Below are 13696 nucleotides of genomic sequence, written 5' to 3' on the forward strand. Positions count from 1 at the left end.
CAGGGAGCAACTTATGGGAATCAGTTTTATCCTTCCACAATGTATGTCCTCAGGATAGAATTCATATCATCAGGCTGAGCAGTAAGTGCCTTTACATGCTGAACCATCTTGCCAGCCCATAATGGAATTAAAATAAGGATGGGCCATGCCTCTGTCATTTGTCAGCTGTCTGATTTTGAACATGTTATCTGCCCTTCTATTCCTCAATTTCTTCAGTTAAAATGTGGGAGATGGTACATCACACATGGCATTTGGAGATTCAAATGAGAAGCCATATGTAACACAAGTGCTCACACACACACACACACACACACACACACACACACACACACACACACACTGGAACTATCTCAACTCCTTTATTTCTTTCCCCAACAGGCTTCTGCAGAGACAACTGTATACCACTTGGGGACCAAGAAGTTTCCTTGTTGCAAAGGGAGTGGTGAAGCCAGGGAAATTAAGGGAGGGCATGGGATATGAAAAAGATAGCAGACCCTCACATACTGGGTCACATACTATCACACATGGTACCACCACCCCTCAAGAGGAATTGATTCCTGGAAATAGGTATGACTTGCTCAGGGCCTCACAGCAAGCTAGGGACAGCCACCGAACTTGGATATAGATCTCTGGACCTTATCTTCATTACCCCAGAAGAAACTTTTTATGGTCAGTGATCTGGGAAGCCAGATTTCCTGGACACTGTGTACAACTGAAAACAGACCTTGACCTCCCAGGCGGCTCTGTCTCTGATCAAATGTTAAGTGCATATCTATACTACAGTCACCTGAGTGTAAAGGTGGAGCCTCCCAAAGGCATCAGGGAAGGACTGGCATTGAGAAAAGACTCCGTTCAAACCCATCCATCCATTCACTCCTCCATTCATTCCCTGGAAGAGTTACTGGACCTTGTAATGTGCTGTGAATGACGTCATGTAGTTGTGTTGACTTTTCTCCGTCTTCTGTTAGTGGCTCTCCAGCACTGGGAATGTCTCGTGTGGGTGATCACACTTACTGTGTGGTAGTCATTCAGGATGGTAATGATTATCATGTGCCAGAAGGAAGGGCATGACATATGTGCCCCCTGTCTGAGCTCTCTTCCTGTGCAAGAAGGACATGTATTCCATCCTGGCTGTGCCTTAAAGTGCTGGAGTAGGTGGGGTGTGCAGCGGTGGGGCCAGCCCTGGTCTAGGAGAACAGCTCTTGGAAACTAGGAAGCTGTGTCCATTTGAGAGAGGTTCCAGGACACCAGAGAAGTCAAAGACATTTATTCTGAGAGAGGGAAATAGTGCATTTAGAGACAAGGGGCAGCAGATGCCACATGGGTAGGGGTGCCTCCATGTGGTTGCCACTGGGATTCTGCAGGAAAGCAAATGAATGGGGGCATAGCAAGGGATCCAATGGGAGCTGGGTTCTTCAGATAGTTGGAAATGTGGGGAAGAGTTTGACTGTTCAATGAAATGAGGGCCAGGGCAACTAAGCTGAGGGACGTTAGGGACCAGTGGTTCCCAGGCTTTGTTTATTTGTATCTCAGCAGTGTTACTAGGCAGGATAAACCCATCAGAAACATTTTGGGTTCTATCCACACTCTCTCTCCCCACTTAATTAACAAGGGTAAGGAAAAGAGGATCGAGAACACAGCAAATGATCACACAGGACAATCTGAGGTGGATGCATGCAGACAAGAAAAAGTCTTGTCAAAGCTCTGCTCTTCTCCCCCAAAATTGAGCTCCCCTTTGGTGAGGAGTACAGCTGTGGATGGAAAGAGAAACCACTGGAAGCATCGGAGGCACGACAGAAGTCGGTTATAACATTTATTAAACATCCGCGGTACGTGGGTTACTAGGCGAAACACAGGAAGAACATACAGTGGGAATCCAGCAGCTGTCTTCATTTAACTCACCAAGATGACATTTTGCTTAAGCAGAGAGACACCTGTTAAGCACACAGGGACATTGCAATGGAACCCTAGATAACCAGGCACTGCCCTTTCACCACCTCAAGCGCATTAGATCTTACCATGGTGCTTGGGGCACAGGAAGCCGAGACACAACTCTTAATTCCAATGCTCCAATGGATCCTGCTTCTGCTGAAGGAATGCTGCTACAAGTCACTGAAATCCTAGGAAAGTATTTGTTTCCTTAACTTAAATTCGTGTTCAAATCAGTAATCTTGTTTAACACAAGGCCGAGGAAGCTGACTTAACAAAGTGTGAGAACAGCATTATGTGAGAAAAAAAAAATCATCAGTAAAAGCAGACCTTTCCAAAGCTTATCCCAGATTCTGGGAGTTAAGAGCCCCCTACACCCATCTCTCGGCTTCCAATAGGTGAGAGACTGTCCAATAAATTAAATCAACAAAGGCATTTTATTACTGTATGTGGAAAATGTTTCTGCCTGCTTTAAAATATTTCAAAAGCAGGGTTGGCAGATAAAACATAGGATGTCTTTCATGTATGAGATACACTCAAAATAAAAAAAAAATAGTATTTATAAGGGTGTTTCTCAACATGTGGGTCACGACCCCTTGGTGTTGACTGACTCTTTCACAGAGGTCACCTAAGACCATTGGAAAACAGATATTTACATTATGATTCATAACAGCAAAATTATAGTTATGAAGTAGTAATAAAAATGATTTTATGGTTGGGGTCACTGGTCTATGGCTTATCCAAAAGTACACTTTAGCTGCATATATGTATTTTTATTAACTAAATTCTAGAATCTTGTTTCTAGGTTAATATAACTCCAGAAAGTCAGAGGCTCCTAATAATGGGGGGTCCTGATTTTTCTTCATTTATTAGTAATGTCGGAGGGTCAGATGTGATGACTCAAGTCTTTATTTAGGCAAGAAATGTATATGGAATATATGACCTACTCAGGTATCAAAGACATTTTTATCTCTTACATCTTATATCATTGCAATTCTAACTCTGCATTTTGACATTGAAATCATTACCTGAGAGGGTGGCAATAGATTGTCATACAAGATGGAGGTCTGAGGAGGGACTAGTCTGGCTTGAAAGCGGGGTGTGATGGGCAGTTATGTACGCAGATATTTTTCCTTAGTAAGCTCCATTAGGCACAACTGTCCCTGTAAGATGCACATCTTGTCTAATTCTTGACCATCAGGAGCCTTAGCATCTCTTGTACTCTTCTCTTTTTCTCTTCCACAGCAAGGTTTGGGGACTATTGAGAGTGGGGAGCCTGGATGAGTGCCTGGCTGTGGCCTTATGCAAAGGTGAAGAAGAACGCTCGTTCCTTGGATAATTGGCAGCTCACAGCAATGAACTTCCCTTGATTTTTTCCCTTTGCCTATTTTTTACTTTCTGCATGTGCCTACAAACTGGTTTCTGTTGAAAAGGTCCGTACTAACTCTGTTAAGTAGACAAGACAGTAGTATTCAAGAAAAAAGGAGGGGGAATGAGAGAAAAGAAGAGACAGGGAGGAAGGAAGTGTGGGAGAGAGAGGGAGAGGGTGTGTGTCTTGCTAAACTGGATTGGTACATGCTATCTAGAAATGTTCTTCCTGGTGTCTCAGTATATAATTTATTTCTATTTTTAAACAGAGAGTTCTCAGAGTTAAGTGTCTATAGCACTAATTTTGCAAAGAAACAAAGCTTACATGAAACTCCAACTTTTATGGAAGAATGGTAACATTTGCTGAATTCCAATATCCACAGATAAGTTTTTAACACACAAAGAATATAACCATATGATCACACACACACACACACACACACACACACTGAACCAATTATCAAGAGTTACATAGATGATATTTAGAAGCATACACATGTTTGGCATTCAAAGCTATCTGTTAACCGAGTCCCAGCATGCCAGTTTTCTTTGGGGCCTGACTATACTTGTTTCCACCCTTGCCCAGATATATACAACTCCCCTTCATTCCTGGAGGTCTTTCTGGAGAAGAGGAACTACAGGTGAACAGAAGAAATCAAGTTGAGGTTTTAAAAAAGTTGTGGGATTAGATACAAAGGAGAAGTTACACAGCACAGATCACCTTCCGGTCTGCAGCTTGACATTGCTGACAGAAAACATTCCTTCAGGCCATTGGTCATGCACACTTTTTGTAGAAGTAAAAATCCTAAAACCTGTCTTTTAGACACACTCTTTTTGCTTTTCTAATGATGACCTAAATTTACACCTCTGAGTGTCCTTGACAGACCTTAGGATTAAAAAGTGTTCATATGCAGAAGTGGCCAGAGGAGGTGTGCATCACACACCCTTGGTGGCCATGAGAAGGTGTGTGCTTGTAGGATGTATGGAAGTAGCTGAAGGTTCCCTAGGAAGGAAAGCAGTGACTAGAATTCTGCATGACCAGAAGAAACAGCACAGCAGTGTGTCACTATGGGGAGACCTCACCTGGGGTGTTCCAGAAAATTCTAAAGCTCATTAGGGTCTGTACCTCATTTTGAACATGGGCTTGGCAGTGACATTTATAGCATGAGCCCTTTGAGGCTCCTATCCTGGCCTGCTGAGGTCTCCTCCATGGTGAACACTGTGAAAAATGTCTTGGCATTTTCACGACCCCACCTTCTGGAACTCTGTGAAGGATGAAAAGCAGACATTGAGGAGTCCCCACGAGAAACAGGTCTTCCTTCCCCTTTACTCCAGCTTCCTCTTCCTCCTTGTCCATTTCCTCCTTGCTCCCTGGTCCCTTCCTTCCTGCTGCAGCAGTGGGCCAGGTATAATAGCTCATGGGGGTGGAGCAGAGGTGCTCATGTGGCTGTAGGAATACCTGGACAGTGATGCCCCTATGGTCCTCCCATCCTCCTCCTCTCCCACCTCTCCTCTCACCCCTGGGGGACCAGGATTAGGGCAACAAGGGAAGGTGGCCATGAAGCCCAAGCGAAACCGTTTGTTCATGAAGCAGTAGATGATGGGGTTAACACAGGAGGAGGTGTAGGAGAGGAGGAGGATGAAGGAGATGGGGGTCCCCGAGAGGTGTTTCTCAGCAGAAACAGTGTCGTATGCCCGCCAGGCGTTGGCACTGAAGATGGGCATCCAGCACAGGAAGAAGAGGACCACGATGACAATGAGCATGCGGATCACGCGCTTCTTGGCTATCAGGTTGGCCGTGGAGCTGCTGCTTCTGATGCGGTTGACTCTGCCGCCGCCGCTGCTATTGGACAGCTGCTGAAGCTCCAGCTTCCTCTGGTGCCTGGACTTCTGCAAGTAACATCCATCACTGTCCTCGTATCGGCTGCTGCTGCCACCGCTCAGCTTCTTTTCTGGATGAGCAAGTGACATCATTTTATTGTTCAGGACAAGTCATGCCAGAGAGAAGACATGGGGCCCCTGACTCCCTCAGTCCAGGAGGCCAAGCTGAACTTGAACTGGAGAAATGGGCAGCAGCCTGGCCTGTACTGGTTTATATCAGCATTGGCCTGCACCAGTTCTATCCTTCTAATGAAATATTAATCATCTATATATATAATAGTAATAATAATAATACTAAAATCCTACACACAAAGATTGTAGGACTGAAACTTATTGCAAACCAAACATTAACACTCTTCTCTGTTCTTTCCTGTTTGCTTGCTGAGTTTTTAGATTTTATTTATTTTAGATTTATTACTTTTATTGTGAGGACTCCAAGTAACAGAGAAAGTCAACAGGCGCCAGAGAGACTGCGTTATCTACATGGTAAGGAACTGAGACAGGAGGCAGGGTGAGAAGGAAAAAGTTATGTCAACACAGGTGTTGGCGGCAGGTTCAGTGGGCTCTAGAAGGGAGGAAGGATTGAGGGTGAGAAATGAGTGGCAAAAAGCTGGGCTTGTAGGCCATGGATCTAATGTCTCAATGTCACATGCAGGGCAGAATCACCAGAGGGTGCCTACTGGCAAACCTGGGGGACAGGGCCATATGTGTGCATCTGTGTCATTTGAGCATGTTCTCTACTGAGTCTACTCAGGACCCCAAGAAGAAATCTCTCCTCATTTTACACACTTGGGATCAGAGAAGCCAGGTCTCCTGGCTGCCTTATGATACTTTTAAGTCTCCAGCACATGCTCTATGTGCTCCAAGCCCCTCCAGTTAACTTATAAAGCACACTTTTGAGCTCTTTTGGAATAAAAATCCAGTCCAAAGATAGTTACCTTTAGCAGATTTCTTCTGGCTAGCATCAAATTTTATTCCTTGGTAGAGTTCCAGAGAGATCAATCCATAGGCCACCACCATCACAATCCCGGGGATGAGAAAGAGGATGAGGAGCAGGAATGTTTGCCTAATACAATTAAAAGAAATCTAATCACCGGCGACTCTGGACCTTCAACATCTGATGGGCAAGAATGGGGCGGGGGAGCTGGTCTGAGCAGACACATTAATTTCTTGCATTTAACATCCTTGGAAATTCCACATCTGGAGGTTTGGTCATTAGAACTTGTTTACTTCTTATACTCTTTAAAGTGACTCTGAAAGACTTCTTAAATTGGGAAAACATGGCATCATTCTGTGCTCCAAACCAATGAACATGTTAAAGTATAACAGCAAAACCAGAAAAATAGTGTATACTTAACAGTCCCAGACCCTCAGGAGGCTGAGGCAGGAGGCTTGCTCAAGTCCTGGAGTTTGAGATTAGCCTGGGTGACATAGTGAGACCCTTTACAAAAATGAATGACATGAACAATAAACAAATCAAGAAGTCTTTAAAAAATAATGGGAGCATATGGATTGCATGTCAAGGTGTTGAGATAATAAATATGAAAATACTTCTTGTCCAATGAAGACTAGTGCTGGGTTCTACAGGTGAGGCTAAACTCTTTGCATGCATGTCTCAGTTTAACTCACGTAAGAGCCTTTGATGTAGACTATTGTCTAATCACCTACTATAGAGATTAGGAAATTGAGCCTTGAGGAGATTAAATGTGTTCAAAGTCACACAGCTTGTATCAGAGGTGAGATTTGAACCCAATGACACACACCAGGCTACACAACTTGTTGACTCTACAATGGGAGTCATTAAAATGTTTAGGTCAGAGTCATGGAAAATCTTTCAGTTTTACCAAATGTGTCATTTGCCACTCATAAATCTTCCTAAGAATCCATTCTCCATCATGCTTCGAAGCTGGTTTGGTGGTGCACAAAGCCTTATGCCTGGAAGGATTGAGCTATGCTTTCTCTAAACATGGTTGGTTGTTGAGGATTCACAGCCTCCTGCTCTATGAGTCTGGCCCCTAAATCACTGGCATGTATAAGCTGCAGATTAGACCATATGACTATCAGAGGCAAACAGTGGCTGGGCCATTTCTCATTGCAATTGGACGTGTTTTGCTGAGTCTTGTGTATCCTTCTCTTTTGCCGTGTCATGCTGTTTTGTGTGCAAGCCACTTGACTGACATGAAAGGAAGAGGGCAAGGAAGCATGATCCGGGTTTTTTAGCCACTTGGGAATGTCTAGAACCTGCTTCTAAAACAGTACTATAATTAGTAAACATGACCCACATTTGTACCATCTTTTCATTAAAAATATTTTTATGGCTTCTTATTTGAACCTTATAGCTCCCCGATAATGCAGATTTAGAAAATAATATCTGTATTAACTCCTTTAGAGATAAAGAACCCAGTGCATCAAGAGTAAACTTTCCCAAGGCTATTTAGCCAGTAAACAAATGAACCAGTATTGGAACATCATCTCTTCCGGTAAGTTATTCTGGGCAAACACAGAGTATAAACACTAGGAATTGGAGTGTTGAGATAGCCTAACTGGTTCAAGCACTTGCCACCAAGCTTGATAACCCGTGTTTAATCCCTGGAATCCACATGATAAAAGTAATCCTTCAAGTTGTCCTCTGACCTCCACACATGTACCATGGCACAGTGTACCCCCACAATACACATATACATAAAGTAATTAATATTTTTAAAAACACTAGAAAAGGCTACATGAGATTTTGGATACTGGTCTTGTCAATTCCTTAGAAAATCATAGTTCTCTAAGCTAACTAGTTTTAACTCCTGGGGGCCATGTAGATGCCTAAGCGTAGTGGTTAAGTACCAAGAGAGGCTTTGGCCCTTCCTAGCTTTGTGGGTTTGGCCACTCTGGAACCTCTAAGTCACAAGTTTCCTTATCTGTAAAATGCACATGCCAACATCACTTCATCTATAACTGTGGTGTTATAGTGTTTAGTGTCTCAGTTTCCCGCTGTGTACTCTTCCTGTCAAGTTAGAATGACCACATTTGAAGGACTATTCGCCTCTAACTTGCTGAGCTATGTGATATTTCCTTCATCAGTGTGGCCACTCGAAAGCTGTCCATTCTCCAGTAAATAACATCTTATTCAGCTCTGTAAGAAGACCTAATTTAACTCTGTGGGTCTCATAGAAAAATAAGCCATTAAAGTAGTCAGGGAACTTGTTGAGGAAAAGGGGCTCAACCAGAGATGGAGTGGGGAGATGGGAGAGAAGAATGAAGAACGGGGAAGACAACTAAACTTCACTACATAAATGTATGAAACTGTCAAAGAATAATAATAGAAAAGGAACCTCTTAGAAAGCCTCCAGGACACTAGTCCTGTAGTCCTCAGCTTTCCTGTCCCTCACATTGCTAGGTTAGATGAAGCTGTGGGGATTTTTTGTTTGTTTGTTTTTCTTTTTTCTTTTCTTTCTTCTTTCTTTCCTTTTTTTCATTTTCCTTTTTGGTTTTTTTGAGACAGAGTTTCTCTGTGTGGCTTGGAGCCTGTCCTGGAACTCCCTCTGTAGACCAGACTGGCCTCGAACTCATAGAGATCTGTCTGTGTCTGCCTCCCAAGTGCTGTTATTAAAGGTGTGTACCACCACAGCCCGGAGAAGCTGTGTCTTACAGGCTGAGCAGAGCACTGCCTTACCAGGATTGCTGCATAGCATCGCTTGGCAAGAGGAAGCGGCACATATTTGCCGTCTGGTTGTTATGTTTAGTAAAAGGCACCAAGTTGCTGTAAATGGGGTACGGAGTCATGATGATGAAGGAGAGGCACCAGGTGGCAGCGATGACCTTCAAAGCATGAGACTTTGTTTGCCAAACTCGGGACTGTAAGGGTCTGCAGATGGCGCCATACCTCTCCAGAGAGATGGCTACCAGGTTGAAGGTGGAAACACTCACCGAAGTGCCTGGGAAGGAACAAAGAAGGCAGTTACTCAGGTGTTGACTCCAAAGTTTGTATGTTAGTTTAAGTGTATCAGAGCTGCAGTTTAGTATCATAGGAAAATGCTCAAGGGGTAAATAAATACTATGTATATTTTTAAAAGATGTTTTAGCGCCAGCTTTGTACTGAAAAGGACTTAAGGCAGTTAAGCATATGTATTTGCCAACACATCTCATTGCCAATTTTCTGATAAGTTTATTGAGCTTTGATTGCAATCTAACTCCATCTTGGGCTGGAGGTACTTATTAATTAATAAACAAGGGAATAAAAATAAATTACCATCCCACAGAAGGGCTTTTTGGAAACCCAGAGAAGAGCTCTAATTTTGATCATGAGCATGTGGTTAAATAGACATTAAAAAGCAAAAATTGTCAAGGACTCTGTGTTGCCAAAAGGTCATTGGGGTGTTAAAATTTCTAATACACAATTTAAAAGAGAGAAACATCCTAAATTTCAAACTGTCTGTTGAAAAATGCATAGTAAGAAAAGGTGGCAAAGAAGAGGTTCTAGAATGAACTAGTGGTTTCTGTGAGTGGGGGAAGCAGGGTCTGTTCAGCCACCCAGTGTCTCTGTTTTCTAAAGTGGGTGTACATCCCTATTAGAGTGGAGACATGAATTACATCTCCTCTAGAGCAGTCACCTGCACACAGTACAAAGCAGTCCCCACTTCTCCTGATTGTGCTGGCTGTATATGCTTATTGTTATGTCTTAGCCTTCAAGTTCCAGCATTTTAGAGCCTTCAGCCACAAGAACTGTCACCAATTAGCTGTTACTAACATCCTAAAACATCACTACTTACCATGATAGATAGATAGTAACTCTCTCTAAAAAAAAAAAAAACATATATATTTTTCTAAAACCTTTAATTAAAAGCGTTTTTTTTTTTTTTTTTTTTTTTTTTTTTTTTTTTTGAGTGGGATTCACTCACTGTGTTTTACTGGACTTCACTGTGAAGAACCTATGACATGTAGAATTGAAAGGATAGCTCTAAATCCCATTGAGTTTGTTCTGTGCAATGGTCCACAGTCACTACAAACCTACTGTCAGACAATCAACCTCCCTCCAAACACACACACACACACACACACACACACACACACACACAAATTAGGTGTTTGATGGCTGTTGTTAACAGTATTGTTGAAGATATCACAAAATAGAGGGTCGGTTCTAAACCACCAGAATTAGAAATTCAGCAAAACCGTGGACTTGGTGGGGGCATGCCTGTAATTCTACCACTTGGGAGGCAGATGCAAGAGAATCACCTCAAGATCAAGGCCAACCTAGCTACACACTAAGTTTCCAGGTCAGCCAAGGCTACATACTGAACCTTGCTCAACCCCCACCTTATTCCCCACCCCCAAATCCCAAACCAACCTAAAACCAATACCAAATAACAAGAAGAAGTAAATTTAACCAAGTAAGCTATTATGACATTCCAAATAATCCCAGAATTAGTTTGCTGTTTAATTTTGGCTACTAAAGTTGTTCTGAGGTGAAATTCACACAGCATAGACTTGACCACCTTGAAGCAAAGAGTTTCCCGGCCTTCAGAGCTGTGTGATTATGTGAGTACCTCTGTGAATTCTCCTCCCCACTCTAGCTAAGATGTTAAAGCCCAGCAGATGCACATGGATGGGCCCCAGGAGTTAACAAGCTTTCAACAATGCTTCATTATCTAACCAAGATCCTTCCCATTTTTCTTAAGGCTTTAGAATATGTTCAGGGGACTTGAACACAAATGACATCCTTAGTTACTAATCTGGGGGCATGAGAGTCATCGATTCATCATCATTGTGTCATCTGTTGGATCTTGAACACTCAATTGGGAAAAAGAAAGGCTTTTCAATGCTTTCTGGCCTGCGAAGATTTCCCTAGCCCTCGTCAGTGCTCTCTGTTTAACACAGCTTGCGTCAGAATCAAACACACACACACTCCTCACCCTCTTCTTCTTCTCAGTTGGTTCTCAGAATGGGCAAGGGACAAGGTAGTGTGACAGACAGAGAGGACCAGGGACATGTTTCTGTCCAGGGTTAGGAGAACCTCAGTAGCTGGCAAGCTGAGGCATGAACTCACCACTGTGGTGCCTGCTAATCTAGGTTCAAACCCCAGCCCCCATGCTTCCCCTGGCACGTGCTTGGCAAGATAGGGAAGAATTGATGATAGCTATTTACCAGGTGGACAAGAAATAAGATCATGGAAGTGAAAGTGCTCAGCAAAATACCTGGTGCATAAAAAAGTACTAAGAAAGTAGCTTTGTGGGTTTTGCTACAACCATCATTATGTTTGGCAGCGAGCTATAGGGCTCATCCAATCAGGATCTACTTCATAATCCATGCTCCTTAGGAACATATTCAGCTTCTTATTACACAAACACACACACACACACACACACACACACACACACACACACACACACACACACACACACTCCACAGACCCCTGGCCTAAGATGCCCCCAGGCTTTGAGAGAACAATCTGGGAAGTGAATCCTGAAAGGAGTAGCTAGACAGAGATGGAATGGTTTAAAACAGCCTCCATTTCTCACAGAACAAGAAACACAACAACAAAGAGCCCTGATCCTATGCACCTACTCCATTCCAAGAAACCCTGTCCCAACTTGGGGGTTAATTGGCATACAATCATCTGCCAGCAGAAAAGTATGGAGTGACTTGAAGTCACCTATGAGTTCTTGTCCTTATTCAAAGAGGAAACTCCACTGAGTTCCCACTGTGTTTTTGTCTCAACTTCTGACACACACTCCCTTGCAAGTAGAAGGGCTGACTTGCTGTAAAGAGAGCACCCATGTCCTACATGGGCCCAGCCAGCCAGATGCTTGGTATTTGGGAACCCAGGAGGGTCCCTCTGCTGTGACTGTCAAGCAGCTGGCAAAAGCGGGGGCTAAACAGGGCTGAGTGAGAAGAGCCCCATCAACAGCCACCTGCAGCGACTCACCCATGAAGTAGGTGGTGGTCTTGCACATAGCACTTCCAAAGATGAAATCCTTGAGCAGATTGGGGATGAGGTTGAATGGCATGCAGAAGAGACAGAGCATGAGGTCACTGACAGCCAAGGATAGCAGGAAGATGTTGGTGACAGTCCGCATCCTCTTGTTTCGAATCAGCACCGTGATGACCAGCGTGTTCCCCAGCACACTGAGGAGGAATATGAAGGAGTAGAGGAGAATCTGCACTGCAGGCTGCCACTCTGCAGAGGAATGGGGAAGAGTTGCAGGGAGGTGGGTTAGGAGGGTGGAATGTGAAAACCTTAGCCCCCCAAGGAGTGGTCATTTCTGATGATGTCCCCTGCTGGCATGCATCACTGAACCCGAGTATCCCTGTGCTGCCTGCATCACACAGACACAAGCCCAGGGAAGCACAGGGCAATCCAATTGCTTTTTTAAAGGTTGGTGTGTGTCAACAGATCACTGGGGAAAGCAGTTTTTTCCTAAGGACAGTGCTCCTGAATGGTGACGGCTTCCTTTCCCTGAGGCTAAGCATTATTTTATTTTGCTTTAATCACTTCTTCATGCTGGGTTTCTCCTAAGAAAAGGTAACCTCTACCCCTGACAATGCTTTTTCAGTAATGTGTGTAGTCCCGGCTTCTACACTTGGCACCCCTTTCTGCCCTCAGCTCTTCTATGCTTTTGTCATCTCCCCCGAATCCTTCATGAGTTCCCAACTCTCCCATGGGAACAATAAGAATATTTGACTGTAGATTTCTCTTACTCGTTTATCCAAACTTCTGAACATACAACTTCATTTAGCTTTGTCTCACAGGGATTTTGTACACACACACACACACACACACACACACACACACACACACACACACACACACACACTGTACATACATTTTAGTCAACCTTGCTGTTGCTATCATCTCCCTTAACTGGGTGGTTTTCTGAACTCCAGTCACAGCCTCTAACACCTACCTTTTGAAGGCTGAGGTCGATCCAGGCAGAAAAGAGTCTCATTTTCCAGGCCGAGTTCACAGGGGGGAGTAATGTTGCTCCCATTCATGAGAAGGCTGTCGACCACGTCCATCCTGCTGCTCTCTACCAAGTGCTGGCGAGCTGGTGAATGGCTCACTCCTGACTCGTTCCTCTAATGACCGGAGAGTCTCCTAAATGCAACCTGCCGTGGAGGGGCAGGGAGGGGGTATTTCCAGGTGTGGGCTTTGCAGCCATTCCTAAAGGCAACTTGAGTTCACCATTCTCAGACCAGCTGGGCAAGCACTTGCACTCCTGTGGGGAGAAGCAGCCTGTGCAAGTCAAGCCTGCTCCACCTTCCAGGCCCACCCCTCCCATTCCTGGGCCGGTCTGAGGCCCTGAGCACAGGCAGCTTGGCTGCATATTAACCCTTCCCAGAGTGGGGCCACATCTACACACACACACACACACACACACACACACACACACACACACACACACGGGTGGAGAGAGAGAAAGAGAGAGACTTCCCAATTACCACCTCTCTTCTCTGCCTGTCAGTGTCCCAGACATATTCAGAGTGAAGCCTGAAATGTCTGTGTGAGACAGCATCAATTAACATGGTA

At 44.1% G+C, this 13696-nt stretch overlaps 1 protein-coding gene across 1 annotated transcript; it reads right to left on the reverse strand.

Annotated features, from left to right (window-relative positions):
• Positions 1–1800: 1800 nt before the first annotated feature.
• On the reverse strand, positions 1801–13456 carry Cckar (cholecystokinin A receptor). The gene is made up of 5 exons (XM_027386944.2): positions 13074–13456; positions 12095–12346; positions 8843–9104; positions 6117–6244; positions 1801–5249 (listed from the first exon to the last, which is right to left on the reverse strand). Exons 1-5 carry the CDS (start codon positions 13183–13185, stop codon positions 4714–4716), a joined length of 1290 nt encoding a protein of 429 aa, XP_027242745.1. The 5' UTR covers positions 13186–13456; the 3' UTR covers positions 1801–4713.
• Positions 13457–13696: the final 240 nt, after the last annotated feature.

The sequence above is a fragment of the Cricetulus griseus genome (assembly GCF_003668045.3).
Source record: "Cricetulus griseus strain 17A/GY chromosome 1 unlocalized genomic scaffold, alternate assembly CriGri-PICRH-1.0 chr1_1, whole genome shotgun sequence".
NCBI classification, from domain to species: domain Eukaryota; kingdom Metazoa; phylum Chordata; class Mammalia; order Rodentia; family Cricetidae; genus Cricetulus; species Cricetulus griseus.